General features: G+C 42.9%; 1 protein-coding gene across 1 annotated transcript in view; it reads right to left on the reverse strand.

The window, feature by feature from the left end:
• Positions 1-2,261: 2,261 nt before the first annotated feature.
• The window catches only part of LOC129865178 (ciliary-associated calcium-binding coiled-coil protein 1-like), a 30,393-nt gene continuing 5,687 nt past the window's right edge, over positions 2,262-26,967 (reverse strand). The window contains exons 6-8 of the mRNA XM_055937707.1: positions 22,383-22,490; positions 7,222-7,368; positions 2,262-3,341 (exon numbers count right to left, since the gene is read on the reverse strand). Coding sequence (XP_055793682.1) covers positions 3,258-3,341; positions 7,222-7,368; positions 22,383-22,490 — 339 coding nt within the window. The 3' untranslated portion in view covers positions 2,262-3,257. The remainder of the gene's footprint in view (positions 3,342-7,221; positions 7,369-22,382; positions 22,491-26,967) is intronic.

The following is a 26,967-nucleotide window of genomic DNA, read 5'->3' on the forward strand; positions in this document are numbered from 1 at the left end:
TAGTGATTTACCTGCTCTGTGGTGTTGGGTTATAGAGCAGCTTCCTGTTGAAGACTCAACATAATGATTTACCTGCTCTGTGGTGTTGGGTTATAGAGCAGCTTCCTGTTGGAGACTCAACATAGTGATTTACCTGCTCTGTGGTGTTGGGTTATAGAGCAGCTTCCTGTTAAAGACTCAACCTAGTGATTTACCTGCTCTGTGATGTTGGGTTATAGAACAGCTTCCTGTTAAAGACTCAACCTAGTGATTTACCTGCTCTGTGGTGTTGAGTTATAGAACAGCTTCCTGTTGAAGACTCAACAGACTCTCTCTGAGCATGATCTTTCCCACACATCTCACATTCCACAGCCGGCCAGCCGCTTTCTATTGGAATATTCTGAATTGTAATAACTTCCGTAGAAACAATTAACAATGAGAGAATGTATTGCGGGAAAGAGAGGGAGGGGAGAGAGGAGAGAAGAGAGGGGAGGAGGCGGAGGAGGAGAAGAGAAGGGGGCTGGAGCATCAAGAGGGGTTTGTAAGAAGTCAACTGAAGGCTGAGGACAGAGAGAGAAAGGAGTCTCAGATGTTCGGCTGGAGAAGAGCTCTGTGATGTGTTGCCAGACCTTCACTATATGAAAGAGTACAAAAAACTGTTAAGTCTTGGCTTTACCAGCCATACCGGCTCAATGGTTTCTGTTGAGGCTAGAAGGAGATGAGAGTCTGTTTCACACTCCCACATCACTCACATTATCACAGATGTGACAGAGCTGTCACTCTCTACCGGAATGGACATCTCACAAATTACATCTTTGAAAATGACCCTCCTCCTTGAGAAGTCCACAGCTTTGAGAGAGAGAAAGAGAGAGAGAGAGAGCGGGACCTAGAGAGGGAGAGGGGAGAGAGAGAGGAGGAGAGAGAGGGAGAGAGGGGGGAGAGATACAAAAAGAGAGGGAGAGAGCGAGGAGAAGGAGAGGGGGGAGAGAGAGGTAAAACGAGAGAGGGAGGGAGAGAGAGAGAGAGAGGGGAGAGAAAGATAAAAAGAGAGAGGAGGAGAGAGAGAGAGAGATATAGAGAGAGAGAGAGACAGAGAGAGAGAGAGGGAGAGAGAGGGGGGAGAGAGACAAAGAGAGAGGGAGAGAGAGAGGAGAAGGAGAGGGGGAAGAGAGAGGTAAAACGAGAGAGGGAGGGAGAGAGAGAGAGAGAGGGGAGGGAGAGAGGGGAGAGAAAGATAAAAAGAGAGGGAGAGAGAGATAAAAAGAGAGAGGAGGAGAGAGAGAGATATAGAGAGAGAGAGAGAGAGAGAGAGAGAGAGAGGGAGGGAGAGAGAGAGAGAGAGAGACAGAGATGTACTGTACCATGACATCATCAATTCTCTTTCTTCCCTTACTCTGTAGGAAAGAAGTGCATAACACAGTGTATCATTGTATTAGACACACACACACACACACACACACACACACACACACACACACACACACACACACACACACACACACACACACACACACACACACACACACACACACACACACACACACACACACACACACACACACACACACACACACACACACACACACACACACACACACACACACACAGTACAGACGGTTTCTACCACCAGGCTAACATGACAGACCTACACACAGTACAGACGGTTTCTACCACCAGGCTAACATGACAGACCTACAGACAGTACAGCCGGTTTCTACCACCAGGCTAACATGACAGACCTACAGACAGTACAGACGGTTTCTACCACCAGGCTAACATGACAGACCTACAGACAGTACAGCCGGTTTCTACCACCAGGCTAACATGACAGACCTACAGACAGTACAGACGGTTTCTACCACCAGGCTAATATGACAGACCTACAGACAGTACAGACGGTTTCTACCACCAGGCTAACATGACAGACCTACAGACAGTACAGCCGGTTTCTACCACCAGGCTAACATGACAGACCTACAGACAGTACAGACGGTTTCTACCACCAGGCTAACATGATAGACCTACAGACAGTACAGACGGTTTCTACCACCAGGCTAACATGACAGACCTACAGACAGTACAGACGGTTTCTACCACCAGGCTAATATGACAGACCTACAGACAGTACAGACGGTTTCTACCACCAGGCTAACATGATAGACCTACAGACAGTACAGACGGTTTCTACCACCAGGCTAACATGACAGACCTACAGACAGTACAGACGGTAAAATGTGATCACATGAATTATTTTATTTGAATGTTATTTGAATGTTTGAGTGTTACGTTATAAAATAGTTTATTACTCATTTAAGAAACGTTAGGTAGCAACCTTGAGTGTTACACCAAACATTGTTGGAGCAAATATCCACATTACCCCGAACTGACATTTGGTTTTCCTTTCCAGCACACATCTGAAATATGGACGACCCCCGGTAAGATCGACCCCCGGTAAGATCGACCCCCGGTAAGATCGACCCACGGTAAGATCGACCCCCGGTAAGATCGACCCACGGTAATATCGACCCCCGGTAAGATCGACCCCCGGTAAGATCGACCCACGGTAATATCGACCCCCGGTAAGATCGACCCACGGTAAGATCGACACACGGTAAGATTGTGTTGCTAGGGAACTATTCAATCACAACTGGTCACCACATTTTCAAGGAAAGTCTAAAACAACATTCATTTTCATTTTGTTTCATGGGTTTATTGACGACATGGAAACATGGACATGTGAGAATCTTGGCTTGGATTGTTTGATTTACGGATTCCTTTTGGGTTTTGATGTACGGAAATCCAGTTACAGGTTTTGATTGAATACCGCCCTCCGTTTTCTTCAAACCAAACCTTTTGTGCTGACAACATTTTGTCAAAATGTTTTGCATAATTTCAGAAAAACAGTTTCAAATTACTGTCGTCTTCGCAGTCTTCTTTAAAATGTCAGATTCAGAGAACCAGGCGTCCTCTGGTTGAACCAGTCAGTAAGGACCAGGCTTCCTCTGGTTGAACCAGTCAGTAAGGACCAGGCGTCCTCTGGTTGAACCAGTCAGTAAGGACCAGTCAGTAAAGACCAGGCGTCCTCTGGTTGAACCAGTCAGTAAGGACCAGACAGTAAGGACCAGGCGTCCTCTGGTTGAACCAGTCAGTAAGGACCAGTCAGTAAGGACCAGGCGTCCTCTGGTTGAACCAGTCAGTAAGGACCAGGCGTCCTCTGGTTGAACCAGTCAGTAAGGACCAGGCGTCCTCTGGTTGATATGTTATACTATGAGGTGTAGCTATTTGCAGGCAGACTGTTTCAGTGGGTCTAGTCTGGTACGGAAGGTTTCCTCCTGGACTCTCAGCTTCTCTGTGAATTCAGCCTGTAACAACACAAGAGGAAAGACATTGATAATAGTTTGGATAATTACTCATTATTTAACACATGAAGACTGCTTCAACGTAGTCATCTAAAAGATGTCCGTATTCCCCTGGCTGCATCTATTCCCATTGGCTGCATCTATTCCCTTGGCTGCATCTATTCCCATTGGCTGCATCTATTCCCCTGGCTGCATCTATTCCCATTGGCTGCATCTATTCCCTTGGCTGCATCTATTCCCATTGGCTGCATCTATTCCCCTGGCTGCATCTATTCCCCTGGCTGCATCTATTCCCATTGGCTGCATCTATTCCCCTGGCTGCATCTATTCCCATTGGCTGCATCTATTCCCCTTGGCTGCATCTATTCCCCTTGGCTGCATCTATTCCCCTTGGCTGCATCTATTCCCCTTGGCTGCATCTATTCCCCGGTCGGTCGGTCAGTCAGCCAGCCAGCCAGCCAGTCAGCCAGCCAGTCAGTCAGCCAGTCAGTCAGCCTGTCAGTCAGTATGTCAGCCAGCCAGTCAGTCAGCCAGTCAGTCAGCCTGTCAGTCAGCCAGTCAGTCAGCCAGTCAGTCAGCCAGTCAGTCAGCCAGTCAGTCAGTCAGTCAGCCTGTCAGTCAGCCAGTCAGTCAGCCAGCCAGTCAGCCAGTCAGTCAGCCAGTCAGCCAGCCAGCCAGTCAGCCAGTCAGTCAGTCAGTCAGTCAGCCAGCCAGTCAGCCTGTCAGTCAGCCAGCCAGTCAGCCAGCCAGTCAGCCAGCCAGTCAGTCAGCCAGTCAGTCAGCCTGTCAGTCAGCCAGCCAGTCAGCCAGTCAGCCGGCCTGTCAGTCAGCCAGCCAGTCAGCCAGTCAGCCGGCCTGTCAGTCAGCCAGCCAGTCAGCCAGTCAGCCTGTCAGTCAGCCAGCCAGTCAGCCAGTCAGCCGGCCTGTCAGTCAGTGCAGCTGTTCAGCTCTTTATCACAGGCCTGTCTACTGTTATTACGTCTGGCACCCTATTCACTATTTAGTGCACTACTTTCAACCAAGTCCCATAGGACTCTGGTCAAACGTAGTGCGCTACATAGGGAATAGGGTGCCATTTGGAACACATCCCTACATGTCTCTGTTGTCCTATTTAGACCTGTCATAATGACAACTACTTGTACTGTTTAATAACACGACAGCTATTACTATAAAACAAACCTGCGTTTCCTGTTTAACATCCAAAACATTCAACTTGTGTGGAAGACATGAAAACCACCAACAACAATCCCTAAGCCCTTGTTCTGATGACACCAGCATGGTGATAGATGGACTGGTTATTGGTTATTGGTTATTAGTTGGACTGGTTACTGGTTATTAGTTGGACTGGTTACTGGTTATTGGTTATTAGTTGGACTGGTTACTGGTTATTGGTTATTAGTTGGACTGGTTATTGGTTATTGGTTATTAGTTGGACTGGTTACTGGTTATTGGTTATTAGTTGGACTGGTTACTGGTTATTGGTTATTAGTTGGACTGGTTACTGGTTATTGGTTATTAGTTGGACTGGTTACTGGTTATTGGTTATTAGTTGGACTGGTTACTGGTTATTGGTTATTAGTTGGACTGGTTACTGGTTATTGGTTATTAGTTGGACTGGTTATTGGTTATTGGTTATTAGTTGGACTGGTTACTGGTTATTGGTTATTAGTTGGACTGGTTATTGGTTATTGGTTATTAGTTGGACTGGTTACTGGTTATTGGTTATTAGTTGGACTGGTTACTGGTTATTGGTTATTAGTTGGACTGGTTACTGGTTATTGGTTATTAGTTGGACTGGTTACTGGTTATTGGTTATTAGTTGGACTGGTTACTGGTTATTGGTTATTAGTTGGACTGGTTATTGGTTATTGGTTATTAGTTGGACTAGTTACTGGTTATTGGTTATTAGTTGGACTGGTTACTGGTTATTGGTTATTAGTTGGACTGGTTACTGGTTATTGGAGATCAGGTGATAACTGACGTCTGATTGGAACAATGATCACATTCAACTGTATGAAACACCAGCAGGGTGATAGATGGACTGGTTATTGGTTATTGGTTATTAGTTGGACTGGTTACTGGTTATTGGAGATCAGGTGATAACTGACCTCTGTTTGGGGACAATGATCACATTCAACTGTATGAAACACCAGCAGGGTGATAGATGGACTGGTTATTGGTTATTAGTTGGACTGGTTACTGGTTATTGGAGATCAGGTGATAACTGACGTCTGATTGGAACAATGATCACATTCAACTGTATGAAACACCAGCAGGGTGATAGATGGACTGATTATTGGTTATTGGTTATTAGTTGGCTGATTGGAACAATGATCCCATTCAACTGTATGAAACACCAGCAGGGTGATAGATGGACTGGTTATTGGAGATCAGGTGATAACTGACCTCTGATTGGGAACAATGATCACATTCAACTGTATGAAACACCAGCAGGGTGATAGATGGACTGGTTATTGGTTATTGGTTATTAGTTGGACTGGTTACTGGTTATTGGAGATCAGGTGATAACTGACCTCTGTTTGGGAACAATGATCCCATTCAACTGTATGAAACACCAGCAGGGTGATAGATGGACTGGTTATTGGAGATCAGGTGATAACTGACCTCTGATTGGAACAACGATCACATTCAACTGTAAGAAACACCAGCAGGGTGATAGATGGACTGGTTATTGGAGATCAGATGATAACTGACCTCTGATTGGAACAACGATCACATTCAACTGTAAGAAACACCAGCAGGGTGATAGATGGACTGGTTATTGGAGATCAGGTGATAACTGACCTCTGATTGGAACAACGATCACATTCAACTGTAAGAAACACCAGCAGGGTGATAGATGGACTGGTTATTGGAGATCAGGTGATAACTGACCTCTGATTGGAACAACGATCACATTCAACTGTATGAAACACCAGCAGGGTGATAGATGGACTGGTTATTGGAGATCAGATGATAACTGACCTCTGATTGGAACAACGATCACATTCAACTGTAAGAAACACCAGCAGGGTGATAGATGGACTGGTTATTGGAGATCAGGTGATAACTGACCTCTGATTGGAACAACGATCACATTCAACTGTATGAAACACCAGCAGGGTGATAGATGGACTGGTTATTGGAGATCAGATGATAACTGACCTCTGATTGGAACAATGATCCCATTCAACTGTATGGAACACCAGCAGGGTGATAGATGGACTGGTTACTGGAGATCAGGTGATAACTGACCTCTGATTGGAACAATGATCCCATTCAACTGTATGAAACACCAGCAGGGTGATAGATGGACTGGTTATTGGTTATTACAACAACAATCCCTAAGCCTTGTTCTGATGACATCAGCATGGTGATAGTTCCAACAACAATCCCTAAGCCTTGTTCTGATGACATCAGCATGGTGATAGTTCCAACAACAATCCCTAAGCCTTGTTCTGATGACATCAGCATGGTGATAGTTCCAACAACAATCCCTAAGCCTTGTTCTGATGACATCAGCATGGTGATAGTTCCAACAACAATCCCTAAGCCTTGTTCTGATGACATCAGCATGGTGATAGTTCCAACAACAATCCCTAAGCCTTGTTCTGATGACATCAGCATGGTGATAGTTCCAACAACAATCCCTAAGCCTTGTTCTGATGACATCAGCATGGTGATAGTTCCAACAACAATCCCTAAGCCTTGTTCTGATGACATCAGCATGGTGATAGTTCCAACAACAATCCCTAAGCCTTGTTCTGATGACATCAGCATGGTGATAGTTCCAACAACAATCCCTAAGCCTTGAATGGAACATACATGAAGGTGGTTCATATCAATAAGCTTTAAAGGAATCAGATTCATCATGAAATCCTACCTGTAGGTCTCCCAGCATCTCGTTGGTCAGGTCTTTGACATCCTGAACGTTGAATCCTTCAAACTCTGTAGCCTTGTTCTCCTTCTCCTGCTGCAGACCTGTTTCAGCTGGTCCCTCTCCATCCTCCTCCTGGCTGGACCTCTGTCCCTGGGTCAACAGAACACCACCTATCAGACAGGCTGGTCCCCTGGGTCAACAGAACACCACCTATCAGACGGGCTGGTCCTCTGGGTCAACAGAACACCATCTATCAGACAGGCTGGTCCTCTGGGTCAACAGAACACCACCTACCAGACAGGCTGGTCCTCTGGGTCAACAGAACACCACCTATCAGACGGGCTGGTCCTCTGGGTCAACAGAACACCACCTATCAGACAGGCTGGTCCTCTGGGTCAACAGAACACCACCTACCAGACAGGCTGGTCCTCTGGGTCAACAGAACACCACCTATCAGACGGGCTGGTCCTCTGGGTCAACAGAACACCACCTATCAGACAGGCTGGTCCTCTGGGTCAACAGAACACCATCTACCAGACAGGCTGGTCCTCTGGGTCAACAGAACACCATCTATCAGACAGGCTGGTCCTCTGGGTCAACAGAACACCACCTATCAGACAGGCTGGTCCTCTGGGTCAACAGAACACCACCTATCAGACAGGCTGGTCCTCTGTCCCTGGGTCAGCAGAACACCACCTATCAGACAGGCTGGTCCTCTGTCCCTGGGTCAGCAGAATACCACCTATCAGACAGGCTGGTCCTCTGTCCCTGGGTCAGCAGAACACCACCTATCAGACAGGCTGGTCCTCTGGGTCAACAGAACACCACCTATCAGACAGGCTGGTCCTCTGGGTCAACAGAACACCACCTATCAGACAGGCTGGTCCTCTGTCCCTGGGTCAGCAGAACACCACCTATCAGACAGGCTGGTCCTCTGTCCCTGGGTCAACAGAACACCACCTATCAGACAGGCTGGTCCTCTGGGTCAGCAGAACACCACCTATCAGACAGGCTGGTCCTCTGTCCCTGGGTCAACAGAACACCACCTATCAGACAGGCTGGTCCTCTGGGTCAACAGAACACCACCTATCAGACAGGCTGGTCCTCTGGGTCAACAGAACACCACCTATCAGACAGGCTGGTCCTCTGGGTCAACAGAACACCACCTATCAGAAAGGCTGGTCCTCTGGGTCAACAGAACACCACCTATCAGACAGGCTGGTCCTCTGGGTCAACAGAACACCACCTATCAGACAGGCTGGTCCTCTGTCCTCTGGGTCAGCAGAACACAACCTATCAGACAGGCTGGTCCTCTGTCCCTGGGTCAGTATCAGACAGGTAGAACATTCCAGGAGGGAGATCCACATTATTGTTCCATTATGGTTCTGCATGTTGAATAGGAATGAGATGAATGCAAAGCTACTGGCATGTTCAGAATACCATTACAACTTTAACTACCATCTCCTACCCTTACACCCTGTTAAATGTTCAGAATACCATTACAACTTTAACTACCATCTCCTACCCTGTTACATGTTCAGAATACCATTACAACTTTACCTACCATCTCCTACCCTTACACCCTGTTACATGTTCAGAATACCATTACAACTTTACCTACCATCTCCTACCCTTACACCCTGTTACATGTTCAGAATACCATTACAACTTTACCTACCATCTCCTACCCTTACACCCTGTTACATGTTCAGAATACCATTACAACTTTACCTACCATCTCCTACCCTTACACCCTGTTACATGTTCAGAATACCATTACAACTTTAACTACCATCTCCTACCCTTACACCCTGTTGCATGTTCAGAATACCATTACAACTTTACCTACCATCTCCTACCCTGTTACATGTTCAGAATACCATTACAACTTTAACTACCATCTCCTACCCTTACATCCTGTTACATGTTCAGAATACCATTACAACTTTACCTACCATCTCCTACCCTGTTACATGTTCAGAATACCATTACAACTTTAACTACCATCTCCTACCCTGTTACATGTTCAGAATACCATTACAACTTTAACCACCATCTCCTACCCTTACTTCCTGTTACATGTTCAGAATACCATTACAACTTTAACTACCACCTCCTACCCTTACAGAATACCATTACAACTTTACCTACCATCTCCTACCCTTACACCCTGTTACATGTTCAGAATACCATTACAACTTTAACTATCGTATCCTACCCTGTTACATGTTCAGAATACCATTACAACTTTAACTACCATCTCTTACCCTGTTACATGTTCAGAATACCATTACAACTTTACCTACCATCTCCTACCCTGTTACATGTTCAGAATACCATTACAACTTTAACTACCATCTCCTACCCTTACAGAATACCATTACAACTTTACCTACCATCTCCTACCCTGTTACATGTTCAGAATACCATTACAACTTTACCTACCATCTCCTACCCTTACACCCTGTTACATGTTCAGAATACCATTACAACTTTACCTACCATCTCCTACCCTGTTACATGTTCAGAATACCATTACAACTTTACCTACCATCTCCTACCCTTACTTCCTGTTACATGTTCAGAATACCATTACAACTTTACCTACCATCTCCTACCCTGTTACATGTTCAGAATACCATTACAACTTTAACTACCATCTCCTACCCTTACTGTCTGTTACATGTTCAGAATACCATTACAACTTTACCTACCATCTCCTACCCTTACACCCTGTTACATGTTCAGAATACCATTACAACTTTAACTACCATCTCCTACCCTTACTTCCTGTTACATGTTCAGAATACCATTACAACTTTACCTACCATCTCCTACCCTTACACCCTGTGACATGTTCAGAATACCATTACAACTTTAACTACCATCTCCTACCCTGTTACATGTTCAGAATACCATTACAACTATAACTACCATCTCCTACCCTGTTACATGTTCAGAATACCATTACAACGTTACCTACCATCTCCTACCATCTCCTACCATCTCCTACCCTTACACCCTGTTACATGTTCAGAATACCATTACAACTTTACCTACCATCTCCTACCCTTTCAGAATACCATTACAACTTTACCTACCATCTCCTACCCTTAAACCTGTTACATGTTCTGAATACCATTACAACTTTAACTACCATCTCCTACCCTGTTACATGTTCAGAATACCATTACAACTTTACCTACCATCTCCTACCCTTACACCCTGTTACATGTTCAGAATACCATTACAACTTTAACTACCACCTCCTACCCTTACAGAATACCATTACAACTTTAACCACCATCTCCTACCCTGTTACATGTTCAGAATACCATTACAACTTTAACCACCATCTCCTACCCTGTTACATGTTCAGAATACCATTACAACTTTAACTACCATCTCCTACCCTTACACCCTGTTACATGTTCAGAATACCATTACAACTTTAACTACCACCTCCTACCCTTACAGAATACCATTACAACTTTAACCACCATCTCCTACCCTGTTACATGTTCAGAATACCATTACAACTTTAACCACCATCTCCTACCCTTACATCCTGTTACATGTTCAGAATACCATTACAACTTTAACTACCATCTCCTACCCTGTTACATGTTCAGAATACCATTACAACTTTAACTACCATCTCCTACCCTGTTACATGTTCAGAATACCATTACAACTTTAACTACCATCTCCTACCCTTACAGAATACCATTACAACTTTAACTACCATCTCCTACCCTGTTACATGTTCAGAATACCATTACAACTTTAACTACCATCTCCTACCATCTCCTACCATCTCCTACCATCTCCTACCCTTACAGAATACCATTACAACTTTAACTACCATCTCCTACCCTTACACGCTGTTACATGTTCAGAATACCATTACAACTTTAACCACCATCTCCTACCCTTACATCCTGTTACATGTTCAGAATACCATTACAACTTTAACTACCATCTCTTACCCTGTTACATGTTCAGAATACCATTACAACTTTACCTACCATCTCCTACCCTTACACCCTGTTACATGTTCAGAATACCATTACAACTTTAACTACCATCTCCTACCCTGTTACATGTTCAGAATACCATTACAACTTTAACTACCATCTCCTACCCTTACATCCTGTTACATGTTCAGAATACCATTACAACTTTACCTACCATCTCCTACCCTTACACCCTGTTACATGTTCAGAATACCATTACAACTTTACCTACCATCTCCTACCCTTACACCCTGTTACATGTTCAGAATACCATTACAACTTTACCTACCATCTCCTACCCTGTTACATGTTCAGAATACCATTACAACTTTAACTACCATCTCCTACCCTTACAGAATACCATTACAACTTTAACCACCATCTCCTACCCTGTTACATGTTCAGAATACCATTACAACTTTAACTACCATCTCCTACCCTTACACCCTGTTACAAGTTCAGAATACCATTACAACTTTAACTACCATCTCCTACCCTTACAGAATACCATTACAACTTTAACCACCATCTCCTACCCTTACACCCTGTTACATGTTCAGAATACCATTACAACTTTAACTACCATCTCCTACCCTTACATCCTGTTACATGTTCAGAATACCATTACAACTTTAACCACCATCTCCTACCCTGTTACATGTTCAGAATACAATTACAACTTTAACTACCATCTCCTACCCTGTTACATGTTCAGAATACCATTACAACTTTACCTACCATCTCCTACCATCTCCTACCCTGTTACATGTTCAGAATACCATTACAACTTTAACTACCATCTCCTACCCTTACAGAATACCATTACAACTTTAACCACCATCTCCTACCCTTACACCCTGTTACATGTTCAGAATACCATTACAACTTTAACTACCATCTCCTACCCTGTTACATGTTCAGAATACCATTACAACTTTAACTACCGTCTCCTACCCTTACTTCCTGTTACATGTTCAGAATACCATTACAACTTTAACTACCATCTCCTACCCTTACAGAATACCATTACAACTTTAACTACCATCTCCTACCCTTACAGAATACCATTACAACTTTAACTACCATCTCCTACCCTTACATCCTGTTACATGTTCAGAATACCATTACAACTTTAACCACCATCTCCTACCCTTACACCCTGTTACATGTTCAGAATACCATTACAACTTTAACTACCATCTCCTACCCTGTTACATGTTCAGAATACCATTACAACTTTAACTACCATCTCCTACCCTTACAGAATACCATTACAACTTTAACTACCATCTCCTACCCTGTTACATGTTCAGAATACCATTACAACTTTAACTACCATCTCCTACCCTGTTACATGTTCAGAATACAATTACAACTTTAACTACCATCTCCTACCCTTACACCCTGTTACATGTTCAGAATACCATTACAACTTTAACTACCGTATCCTACCCTGTTACATGTTCAGAATACCATTACAACTTTAACTACCATCTCTTACCCTGTTACATGTTCAGAATACCATTACAACTTTACCTACCATCTCCTACCCTGTTACATGTTCAGAATACCATTACAACTTTAACTACCATCTCCTACCCTTACAGAATACCATTACAACTTTACCTACCATCTCCTACCCTGTTACATGTTCAGAATACCATTACAACTTTACCTACCATCTCCTACCCTTACACCCTGTTACATGTTCAGAATACCATTACAACTTTACCTACCATCTCCTACCCTGTTACATGTTCAGAATACCATTACAACTTTACCTACCATCTCCTACCCTTACTTCCTGTTACATGTTCAGAATACCATTACAACTTTACCTACCATCTCCTACCCTGTTACATGTTCAGAATACCATTACAACTTTAACTACCATCTCCTACCCTTACATCCTGTTACATGTTCAGAATACCATTACAACTTTACCTACCATCTCCTACCCTTACACCCTGTTACATGTTCAGAATACCATTACAACTTTACCTACCATCTCCTACCCTTACACCCTGTTACATGTTCAGAATACCATTACAACTTTACCTACCATCTCCTACCCTGTTACATGTTCAGAATACCATTACAACTTTAACTACCATCTCTTACCCTGTTACATGTTCAGAATACCATTACAACTTTACCTACCATCTCCTACCCTTACACCCTGTTACATGTTCAGAATACCATTACAACTTTAACTACCATCTCCTACCCTGTTACATGTTCAGAATACCATTACAACTTTAACTACCATCTCCTACCCTTACATCCTGTTACATGTTCAGAATACCATTACAACTTTACCTACCATCTCCTACCCTTACACCCTGTTACATGTTCAGAATACCATTACAACTTTACCTACCATCTCCTACCCTTACACCCTGTTACATGTTCAGAATACCATTACAACTTTACCTACCATCTCCTACCCTGTTACATGTTCAGAATACCATTACAACTTTAACTACCATCTCCTACCCTTACAGAATACCATTACAACTTTAACCACCATCTCCTACCCTGTTACATGTTCAGAATACCATTACAACTTTAACTACCATCTCACTACCCTTACACCCTGTTACAAGTTCAGAATACCATTACAACTTTAACTACCATCTCCTACCCTTACAGAATACCATTACAACTTTAACCACCATCTCCTACCCTTACACCCTGTTACATGTTCAGAATACCATTACAACTTTAACTACCATCTCCTACCCTGTTACATGTTCAGAATACCATTACAACTTTAACTACCATCTCCTACCCTTACAGAATACCATTACAACTTTACCTACCATCTCCTACCCTTACACCCTGTTACATGTTCAGAATACCATTACAACTTTACCTACCATCTCCTACCCTTACACCCTGTTACATGTTCAGAATACCATTACAACTTTACCTACCATCTCCTACCCTGTTACATGTTCAGAATACCATTACAACTTTACCTACCATCTCCTACCCTTACATCCTGTTACATGTTCAGAATACCATTACAACTTTAACCACCATCTCCTACCCTGTTACATGTTCAGAATACAATTACAACTTTAACTACCATCTCCTACCCTGTTACATGTTCAGAATACCATTACAACTTTACCTACCATCTCCTACCATCTCCTACCCTGTTACATGTTCAGAATACCATTACAACTTTAACTACCATCTCCTACCCTTACAGAATACCATTACAACTTTAACCACCATCTCCTACCCTTACACCCTGTTACATGTTCAGAATACCATTACAACTTTAACTACCATCTCCTACCCTGTTACATGTTCAGAATACCATTACAACTTTAACTACCGTCTCCTACCCTTACTTCCTGTTACATGTTCAGAATACCATTACAACTTTAACTACCATCTCCTACCCTTACAGAATACCATTACAACTTTAACTACCATCTCCTACCCTTACAGAATACCATTACAACTTTAACTACCATCTCCTACCCTTACATCCTGTTACATGTTCAGAATACCATTACAACTTTAACCACCATCTCCTACCCTTACACCCTGTTACATGTTCAGAATACCATTACAACTTTAACTACCATCTCCTACCCTGTTACATGTTCAGAATACCATTACAACTTTAACCACCATCTCCTACCCTGTTACATGTTCAGAATACCATTACAACTTTAACTACCATCTCCTACCCTTACAGAATACCATTACAACTTTAACTACCATCTCCTACCCTGTTACATGTTCAGAATACCATTACAACTTTAACTACCATCTCCTACCCTGTTACATGTTCAGAATACAATTACAACTTTAACTACCATCTCCTACCCTTACAATCTGTTACTACATGTTTCAATCAATCGTTACGGTAACTACCATCTCCTACCCTTACAATCTGTTACTACATGTTTCAATCAATCGTTACGGTAACTACCATCTCCTACCCTTACAATCTGTTACTACATGTTTCAATCAATCGTTACGGTAACTACCATCTCCTACCCTTACAATCTGTTACTACATGTTTCAATCAACCGTTACGGTAACTACCATCTCCTACCCTTACAATCTGTTACTACATGTTTCAATCAATCGTTATGGTAACTACCATCTCCTACCCTTACAATCTGTTACTACATGTTACAATCAATCGTTACGGTAACTACCATCTCCTACCCTTACAATCTGTTACTACATGTTTCAATCAACCGTTATGGTAACTACCATCTCCTACCCTTACAATCTGTTACTACATGTTTCAATCAATCGTTATGGTAACTACCATCTCCTACCCTTACAATCTGTTACTACATGTTACAATCAATCGTTATGGTAACTACCATCTCCTACCCTTACATTCTGCTACTATAATGTTACAATCAATCGTTATGGTAACTACCATCTCCTACCCTTACAATCTGTTACTACATGTTTCAATCAATCGTTATGGTAACTACCATCTCCTACCCTTACAATCTGTTACTACATGTTTCAATCAATCGTTATGGTAACTACCATCTCCTACCCTTACAATCTGTTACTACATGTTACAATCAATCGTTATGGTAACTACCATCTCCTACCCTTACAATCTGTTACTACATGTTTCAATCAATCGTTATGGTAACTACCATCTCCTACCCTTACAATCTGTTACTACATGTTTCAATCAATCGTTATGGTAACTACCATCTCCTACCCTTACAATCTGTTACTACATGTTACAATCAATCGTTATGGTAACTACCATCTCCTACCCTTACAATCTGTTACTACATGTTTCAATCAATCGTTACGGTAACTACCATCTCCTACCCTTACATTCTGTTACTACATGTTTCAATCAATCGTTATGGTAACTACCATCTCCTACCCTTACAATCTGTTACTACATGTTACAATCAATCGTTACGGTAACTACCATCTCCTACCCTTACAATCTGTTACTACATGTTTCAATCAATCGTTATGGTAACTACCATCTCCTACCCTTACAATCTGTTACTACATGTTTCAATCAATCGTTATGGTAACTACCATCTCCTACCCTTACAATCTGTTACTACATGTTACAATCAATCGTTATGGTAACTACCATCTCCTACCCTTACAATCTGTTACTACATGTTTCAATCAATCGTTATGGTAACTACCATCTCCTACCCTTACAATCTGTTACTACATGTTACAATCAATCGTTATGGTAACTACCATCTCCTACCCTTACAATCTGTTACTACATGTTACAATCAATCGTTATGGTAACTACCATCTCCTACCCTTACAATCTGTTACTACATGTTACAATCAATCGTTATGGTAACTACCATCTCCTACCCTTACAATCTGTTACTACATGTTTCAATCAATCGTTACGGTAACTACCATCTCCTACCCTTACAATCTGTTACTACATGTTTCAATCAATCGTTATGGTAACTACCATCTCCTACCCTTACAATCTGTTACTACATGTTTCAATCAATCGTTATGGTAACTACCATCTCCTACCCTTACATTCTGTTACTACATGTTTCAATCAACCGTTATGGAATGTACTAGTAGTAGTCGTGACACAGTGATCAGTCATAAGGTCAGGCTTCAGTTCTCAGTGAAGAGGTCGTCAACAGTGTGACAGCACCCCCCTGTGGTCTTATGGGAAACAGCACTGACTTGGAAGAGGAGTTTTAGAAAAGGAGTGATACTAACTCAGAAACAATACACAATAATACAATCTGTATGATTTATTCATCTACTTGTCTTTTTAATCCAGGTAGTAAACTAAAACAGCAAACTAAGACATCAGCTGTGAGCAACAACTTAAGCAGAGCCCATGGTAGAGTCAATTACAGTACAGGACCTCTTCCTGCTGTTCAACATGGTAGAGTCAATTACAGTACAGTACCTCTTCCTGCTGTTCAACATGGTAGAGTCAATTACAGTACAGGACTTCTTCCTGCTGTTCAACATGGTAGAGTCAATTACAGTACAGGACTTCTTCCTGCTGTTCAACATGGTAGAGTCAATTACAGTACAGGACCTCTTCCTGCTGTTCAACATGGTAGAGTCAATTACAGTACAGGACCTCTTCCTGCTGTTCAACATGGTAGAGTCAATTACAGTACAGGACCTCTTCCTGCTGGTCAACATGGTAGAGTCAATTACAGTACAGGACTTCTTCCTGCTGTTCAACATGGTAGAGTCAATTACAGTACAGGACCTCTTCCTGCTGTTCAACATGGTAGAGTCAATTACAGTACAGGACCTCTTCCTGCTGTTCAACATGGTAGAGTCAATTACAGTACAGGACCTCTTCCTGCTGGTCAACATGGTAGAGTCAATTACAGTACAGGACTTCTTCCTGCTGTTCAACATGGTAGAGTCAATTACAGTACAGGACCTCTTCCTGCTGTTCAACATGGTAGAGTCAATTACAGTACAGGACCTCTTCCTGCTGGTCAACATGGTAGAGTCAATTACAGTACAGGACCTCTTCCTGCTGTTCAACATGGTAGAGTCAATTACAGTACAGGACCTCTTCATGCTGTTCAACATGGTAGAGTCAATTACAGTACAGAACCTCTTCCTGCTGTTCAACATGGTAGAGTCAATTACAGTACAGGACCTCTTCCTGCTGTTCAACATGGTAGAGTCAATTACAGTACAGGACTTCTTCCTGCTGTTCAACATGGTAGAGTCAATTACAGTACAGGACCTCTTCCTGCTGTTCAACATGGTAGAGTCAATTACAGTACAGGACCTCTTCCTGCTGGTCAACATGGTAGAGTCAATTACAGTACAGTACCTCTTCCTGCTGGTCAACATGGTAGAGTCAATTACAGTACAGTACCTCTTCCTGCTGTTCAACATGGTAGAGTCAATTACAGTACAGTACCTCTTCCTGCTGTTCAACATGGTAGTCAATTACAGTACAGGACCTCTTCCTGCTGGTCAACATGGTAGAGTCAATTACAGTACAGTACCTCTTCCTGCTGTTCAACATGGTAGAGTCAATTACAGTACAGTACCTCTTCCTGCTGTTCAACATGGTAGTCAATTACAGTACAGGACCTCTTCCTGCTGGTCAACATGGTAGAGTCAATTACAGTACAGGACCTCTTCCTGCTGTTCAACATGGTAGAGTCAATTACAGTACAGTACCTCTTCCTGCTGTTCAACATGGTAGAGTCAATTACAGTACAGTACCTCTTCCTGCTGTTCAACATGGTAGTCAATTACAGTACAGGACCTCTTCCTGCTGTTCAACATGGTAGAGTCAATTACAGTACAGGACCTCTTCCTGCTGGTCAACATGGTAGAGTCAATTACAGTACAGGACCTCTTCCTGCTGTTCAACATGGTAGAGTCAATTACAGTACAGTACCTCTTCCTGCTGTTCAACATGGTAGAGTCAATTACAGTACAGTACCTCTTCCTGCTGTTCAACATGGTAGTCAATTACAGTACAGGACCTCTTCCTGCTGGTCAACATGGTAGAGTCAATTACAGTACAGGACCTCTTCCTGCTGTTCAACATGGTAGAGTCAATTACAGTACAGGACCTCTTCCTGCTGTTCAACATGGTAGAGTCAATTACAGTACAGAACCTCTTCCTGCTGGTCAACATGGTAGAGTCAATTACAGTACAGTACCTCTTCCTGCTGTTCAACATGGTAGTCAATTACAGTACAGGACCTCTTCCTGCTGGTCAACATGGTAGAGTCAATTACAGTACAGTACCTCTTCCTGCTGTTCAACATGGTAGAGTCAATTACAGTACAGGACCTCTTCCTGCTGTTCAACATGGTAGAGTCAATTACAGTACAGGACCTCTTCCTGCTGGTCAACATGGTAGAGTCAATTACAGTACAGGACCTCTTCCTGCTGGTCAACATGGTAGAGTCAATTACAGTACAGGACCTCTTCCTGCTGTTCAACATGGTAGAGTCAATTACAGTACAGGACCTCTTCCTGCTGTTCAACATGGTAGAGTCAATTACAGTACAGGACTTCTTCCTGCTGTTCAACATGGTAGAGTCAATTACAGTACAGTACCTCTTCCTGCTGTTCAACATGGTAGAGTCAATTACAGTACAGTACCTCTTCCTGCTGTTCAACATGGTAGTCAATTACAGTACAGGACCTCTTCCTGCTGTTCAACATGGTAGAGTCAATTACAGTACAGGACCTCTTCCTGCTGGTCAACATGGTAGAGTCAATTACAGTACAGGACCTCTTCCTGCTGTTCAACATGGTAGAGTCAATTACAGTACAGTACCTCTTCCTGCTGTTCAACATGGTAGAGTCAATTACAGTACAGTACCTCTTCCTGCTGTTCAACATGGTAGTCAATTACAGTACAGGACCTCTTCCTGCTGGTCAACATGGTAGAGTCAATTACAGTACAGGACCTCTTCCTGCTGTTCAACATGGTAGAGTCAATTACAGTACAGGACCTCTTCCTGCTGTTCAACATGGTAGAGTCAATTACAGTACAGAACCTCTTCCTGCTGGTCAACATGGTAGAGTCAATTACAGTACAGTACCTCTTCCTGCTGTTCAACATGGTAGTCAATTACAGTACAGGACCTCTTCCTGCTGGTCAACATGGTAGAGTCAATTACAGTACAGTACCTCTTCCTGCTGTTCAACATGGTAGAGTCAATTACAGTACAGGACCTCTTCCTGCTGTTCAACATGGTAGAGTCAATTACAGTACAGGACCTCTTCCTGCTGGTCAACATGGTAGAGTCAATTACAGTACAGGACCTCTTCCTGCTGTTCAACATGGTAGAGTCAATTACAGTACAGGACCTCTTCCTGCTGTTCAACATGGTAGAGTCAATTACAGTACAGGACTTCTTCCTGCTGTTCAACATGGTAGAGTCAATTACAGTACAGGACCTCTTCCTGCTGGTCAACATGGTAGAGTCAATTACAGTACAGGACCTCTTCCTGCTGTTCAACATGGTAGAGTCAATTACAGTACAGGACCTCTTCCTGCTGTTCAACATGGTAGAGTCAATTACAGTACAGGACTTCTTCCTGCTGTTCAACATGGTAGAGTCAATTACAGTACAGGACTTCTTCCTGCTGTTCAACATGGTAGAGTCAATTACAGTACAGGACCTCTTCCTGCTGTTCAACATGGTAGAGTCAATTACAGTACAGGACCTCTTCCTGCTGGTCAACATGGTAGAGTCAATTACAGTACAGGACTTCTTCCTGCTGTTCAACATGGTAGAGTCAATTACAGTACAGGACCTCTTCCTGCTGTTCAACATGGTAGAGTCAATTACAGTACAGGACCTCTTCCTGCTGTTCAACATGGTAGAGTCAATTACAGTACAGGACCTCTTCCTGCTGTTCAACATGGTAGAGTCAATTACAGTACAGGACCTCTTCCTGCTGTTCAACATGGTAGAGTCAATTACAGTACAGGACCTCTTCCTGCTGTTCAACATGGTAGAGTCAATTACAGTACAGGACCTCTTCCTGCTGGTCAACATGGTAGAGTCAATTACAGTACAGGACCTCTTCCTGCTGTTCAACATGGTAGAGTCAATTACAGTACAGGACTTCTTCCTGCTGTTCAACATGGTAGAGTCAATTACAGTACAGGACCTCTTCCTGCTGTTCAACATGGTAGAGTCAATTACAGTACAGGACCTCTTCCTGCTGGTCAACATGGTAGAGTCAATTACAGTACAGGACCTCTTCCTGCTGTTCAACATGGTAGAGTCAATTACAGTACAGTACCTCTTCCTGCTGTTCAACATGGTAGAGTCAATTACAGTACAGGACCTCTTCCTGCTGGTCAACATGGTAGAGTCAATTACAGTACAGGACCTCTTCCTGCTGTTCAACATGGTAGAGTCAATTACAGTACAGGACCTCTTCCTGCTGTTCAACATGGTAGAGTCAATTACAGTACAGGACCTCTTCCTGCTGTTCAACATGGTAGAGTCAATTACAGTACAGGACCTCTTCCTGCTGTTCAACATGGTAGAGTCAATTACAGTACAGGACCTCTTCCTGCTGTTCAACATGGTAGAGTCAATTACAGTACAGGACCTCTTCCTGCTGGTCAACATGGTAGAGTCAATTACAGTACAGGACCTCTTCCTGCTGTTCAACATGGTAGAGTCAATTACAGTACAGGACCTCTTCCTGCTGTTCAACATGGTAGAGTCAATTACAGTACAGGACCTCTTCCTGCTGTTCAACATGGTAGAGTCAATTACAGTACAGGACTTCTTCCTGCTGTTCAACATGGTAGAGTCAATTACAGTACAGGACCTCTTCCTGCTGTTCAACATGGTAGAGTCAATTACAGTACAGGACCTCTTCCTGCTGTTCAACATGGTAGAGTCAATTACAGTACAGGACTTCTTCCTGCTGTTCAACATGGTAGAGTCAATTACAGTACAGGACCTCTTCCTGCTGTTCAACATGGTAGAGTCAATTACAGTACAGGACCTCTTCCTGCTGTTCAACATGGTAGAGTCAATTACAGTACAGTACCTCTCCCTGCTGTTCAACAGGAGTCATGTAATGAGGTAGTCCTACAGTACAGTACCTCTTCCTGCTGGTCAACAGGAGTCATGTAATGAGGTAGTCCTACAGTACCTCTTCCTGCTGTTCAACAGGAGTCATGTAATGAGGTAGTCCTACAGTACAGTACCTCTCCCTGCTGTTCAACAGGAGTCATGTAATGAGGTACTCCTACAGTACAGTACCTCTTCCTGCTGTTCAACAGGAGTCATGTAATGAGGTAGTCCTACAGTACAGTACCTCTTCCTGCTGTTCAACAGGAGTCATGTAATGGAGGTAGTCCTACAGTACAGTACCTCTTCCTGCTGGTCAACAGGAGTCGTGTAATGAGGTAGACATCAGTATTCCTACAGTACAGTACCTCTTCATGCTGGTCAACAGGAGTCATGTAATGAGGTAGTCCTCAGTACCTCTTCCTGCTGGTCAACAGGAGTCATGTAATGGAGGTAGTCCTCAGTACCTCTTCCTGCTGGTCAACAGGAGTCATGTAATGGAGGTAGTCCTCAGTACCTCTTCCTGCTGGTCAACAGGAGTCATGTAATGGAGGTAGTCCTCAGTATTCCTACAGTACAGTACCTCTTCCTGCTGGTCAACAGGAGTCATGTAATGGAGGTAGTCCTCAGTATTCATGCCTTCTTCCAGGGGAGCTCCACAGTCTGCTGAGCTGATCACCTCTATGGTCCTCTGGAAGACAAGTTAGTCAGGAAACAGAGGTTGTAATGGCAGCCATGATCTTACAGTAGAATACGTTGGATGTCTGCCTTCACATTTGTGAATATATTAAGGATCATATGAACTGGTAACAGACCGTGTAAAGATATCAATGGGAGACCAAACAGACTCATCATAGCTCCAAACTGTCAGGGTTGAGTCACTATACTACAGCTCTCTGTCTCTGGAAATGATGAGTAGTTTATTATGTCACATCCTGGAACGTTGCAGCTCCTAGAAAATAGCTCTGGTTGAACAAATCAATTTAAAGGGATCTGATGTTATTATAGGCTCCATACATGCTGTGATAATGAAATCTGATGTTATTATAGGCTCCATACATGTTGTGATAATGGTATCTGATGTTATTATAGGCTCCATACATGCTGTGATAATGAGATCTGATGTTATTATAGGCTCCATACATGCTGTGATAATGGGATCTGATGTTATTATAGGCTCCATACATGCTGTGATAATGAGATCTGATGTTATTATAGGCTCCATATATGCTGTGATAATGGGATCTGATGTTATTATAGGCTCCATACATGTTGTGATAATGGGATCTGATGTTATTATAGGCTCCATACATGCTGTGATAATGAGATCTGATGTTATTATAGGCTCCATACATGCTGTGATAATGGGATCTGATGTTATTATAGGCTCCATACATGCTGTGATAATGAGATCTGATGTTATTATAGGCTCCATACATGCTGTGATAATGGGATCTGATGTTATTATAGGCTCCATACATGCTGTGATAATGAGATCTGATGTTATTATAGGCTCCATACATGCTGTGATAATGAGATCTGATGTTATTATAGGCTCCATACATGCTGTGATAATGGGATCTGATGTTATTATAGGCTCCATACATGTTGTGATAATGAGATCTGATGTTATTATAGGCTCCATACATGCTGTGATAATGGGATCTGATGTTATTATAGGCTCCATACATGCTGTGATAATGATATCTGATGTTATTATAGGCTCCATACATGCTGTGATAATGATATCTGATGTTATTATAGGCTCCATACATGCTGTGATAATGAGATCTGATGTTATTATAGGCTCCATACATGCTGTGATAATGGGATCTGATGTTATTATCGGATACATAAATGCTGTGATAATGAGATCTGATGTTATTATAGGCTCCATACATGTGATAATGCGATCTGATGTTATTATAGGATACATACGTGCTGTGATAATGGGATCTGCTGTTATTATAGGCTCCATACATGCTGTGATAATGAGATCTGATGTTATTATAGGCTCCATACATGCTGTGATAATGGGATCTGATGTTATTATAGGCTCCATACATGCTGTGATAATGGGATCTGATGTTATTATAGGCTCCATACATGCTGTGATAATGAGATCTGATGTTATTATAGGCTCCATACATGCTGTGATAATGGGATCTGATGTTATTATAGGCTCCATACATGCTGTGATAATGAGATCTGATGTTATTATAGGCTCCATACATGCTGTGATAATGGGATCTGATGTTATTATAGGCTCCATACATGCTGTGATAATGAGATCTGATGTTATTATAGGCTCCATACATGCTGTGATAATGAGATCTGATGTTATTATAGGCTCCATACATGCTGTGATAATGGGATCTGATGTTATTATAGGCTCCATACATGTTGTGATAATGAGATCTGATGTTATTATAGGCTCCATACATGCTGTGATAATGGGATCTGATGTTATTATAGGCTCCATACATGCTGTGATAATGATATCTGATGTTATTATAGGCTCCATACATGCTGTGATAATGATATCTGATGTTATTATAGGCTCCATACATGCTGTGATAATGAGATCTGATGTTATTATAGGCTCCATACATGCTGTGATAATGGGATCTGATGTTATTATCGGATACATAAATGCTGTGATAATGAGATCTGATGTTATTATAGGCTCCATACATGTGATAATGCGATCTGATGTTATTATAGGATACATACGTGCTGTGATAATGGGATCTGATGTTATTATAGGCTCCATACATGCTGTGATAATGAGATCTGATGTTATTATAGGCTCCATACATGCTGTGATAATGGGATCTGATGTTATTATAGGCTCCATACATGCTGTGATAATGGGATCTGATGTTATTATAGGCTCCATACATGCTGTGATAATGAGATCTGATGTTATTATAGGCTCCATACATGTTGTGATAATGGGATCTGATGTTATTATAGGCTCCATACATGCTGTGAGAGGAACAGAGTGAACTGTTTGAATAACTTTGTTTCAGCACAGTACATGCAGTATAGGGCCAGTACATGCAGTATAGGGCCAGTACATGCAGTATAGGGCCAGTACATGCAGTATAGGGCCAGTACATGCAGTATAGGGCCAGTACATGCAGTATAGAGCCAGTACATGCAGTATAGAGCCAGTACATGCAGTATAGAGCCAGTACATGCAGTATAGAGCCAGTACATGCAGTATAGGGCCAGTACATGCAGTATAGGGCCGGTCCATGCAGTATAGGGCCAGTACATGCAGTATAGAGCCAGTACATGCAGTATAGGGCCAGTACATGCAGTATTGAGCCAGTACATGCAGTATAGGGCCAGTACATGCAGTATAGGGCCAGTACATGCAGTAAAGGGCCAGTACATGCAGTATAGGGCCAGTACATGCAGTATAGGGCCAGTACATGCAGTATAGGGCCAGTACATGCAGTATAGAGCCAGTACATGCAGTATAGAGCCAGTACATGCAGTTTAGGGCCAGTATATGCAGTATAGGGCCAGTACATGCAGTATAGAGCCAGTACATGCAGTATAGGGCCAGTACATGCAGTACAGGGCCAGTACATGCAGTATAGGGCCAGTACATGCAGTATAGAGCCAGTACATGCAGTATAGGGCCAGTACATGCAGTATAGGGCCAGTTCATGCAGTATAGGGCCAGTACATGCAGTATAGAGCCAGTACATGCAGTATAGGGCCAGTAATTGCAGTATAGGGCCAGTACATGCAGTATAGAGCCAGTACATGCAGTATAGGGCCAGTACATGCAGTATAGGGCCAGTACATGCAGTATAGGGCCAGTACATGCAGTATAGGGCCAGTACATGCAGTATAGGGCCAGTACATGCAGTATAGGGCCAGTACATGCAGTATAGAGCCAGTACATGCAGTATAGAGCCAGTACATGCAGTATAGGGCCAGTACATGCAGTATAGGGCCAGTACATGCAGTATAGGGCCAGTACATGCAGTATAGAGCCAGTACATGCAGTATAGAGCCAGTACATGCAGAATGGGACCAGTGCATTTACAGTAAAGTGCTTCCACTAGTTTGACTTCTGATGGTGAGACAGTCAGAGATGACAGATAAATGGTCTCCTGATGGTGAGACAGTCAGAGATGACAGATAAATGGTCTCCTGATGGTGAGTTAGTCAGATGACAGATAAATGGTCTCCTGATGGTGAGTTAGTCAGAGATGACAGATAAATGGTCTCCTGATGGTGAGTTAGTCAGAGATGACAGATAAATGGTCTCCTGATGGTGAGTTAGTCAGATGACAGATAAATGGTCTCCTGATGGTGAGTTAGTCAGAGATGACAGATAAATGGTCTCCTGATGGTGAGATAGTTAGTCAGAAATGAAAGTTACAGATACATGGTTAGGGACAATGACAGGAACGGACTCTCTTTATGGTCACTGCCCTTCCAAGGTACCCACTAGCTTCCTTAAGGAAACCTCATACATACAGACAGACACAGCCTCACCTTCTTTCCAAGGAGCAGCTCCTCTCTAGGTTGGTTGAAGGGCATACATACAGACACACACAGCCTCACCTTCTTTCCAAGGAGCAGCTCCTCTCTAGGTCAGTTGAAGAGCATACATACAGACACACACAGCCTCACCTTCTCTCCAAGGAGCAGCTCCTCTCTAGGTTGGTTGAAGAGCATACATACAGACACACACAGCCTCACCTTCTCTCCAAGGAGCAGCTCCTCTCTAGGTCAGTTGAAGAGCATACATACAGACACACACAGTCTCACCTTCTCTCCAAGGAGCAGCTCCTCTCTAGGTCGGTTGAAGAGCATACATACAGACACACACAGCCTCACCTTCTCTCCAAGGAGCAGCTCCTCTCTAGGTTGGTTGAAGAGCATACATACAGACACACAGCCTCACCTTCTTCCCAAGGAGCAGCTCCTCTCTAGGTTGGTTGAAGAGCATACATACAGACACACACAGCCTCACCTTCTCTCCAAGGAGCAGCTCCTCTCTAGGTCGGTTGAAGGGCATACATACAGACACACACAGCCTCACCTTCTCTCCAAGGAGCAGCTCCTCTCTAGGTTGGTTGAAGAGCATACATACAGACACACACAGCCTCACCTTCTTTCCAAGGAGCAGCTCCTCTCTA

Source organism: Salvelinus fontinalis, chromosome 1 (genome assembly GCF_029448725.1).
Source record: "Salvelinus fontinalis isolate EN_2023a chromosome 1, ASM2944872v1, whole genome shotgun sequence".
NCBI classification, from domain to species: domain Eukaryota; kingdom Metazoa; phylum Chordata; class Actinopteri; order Salmoniformes; family Salmonidae; genus Salvelinus; species Salvelinus fontinalis.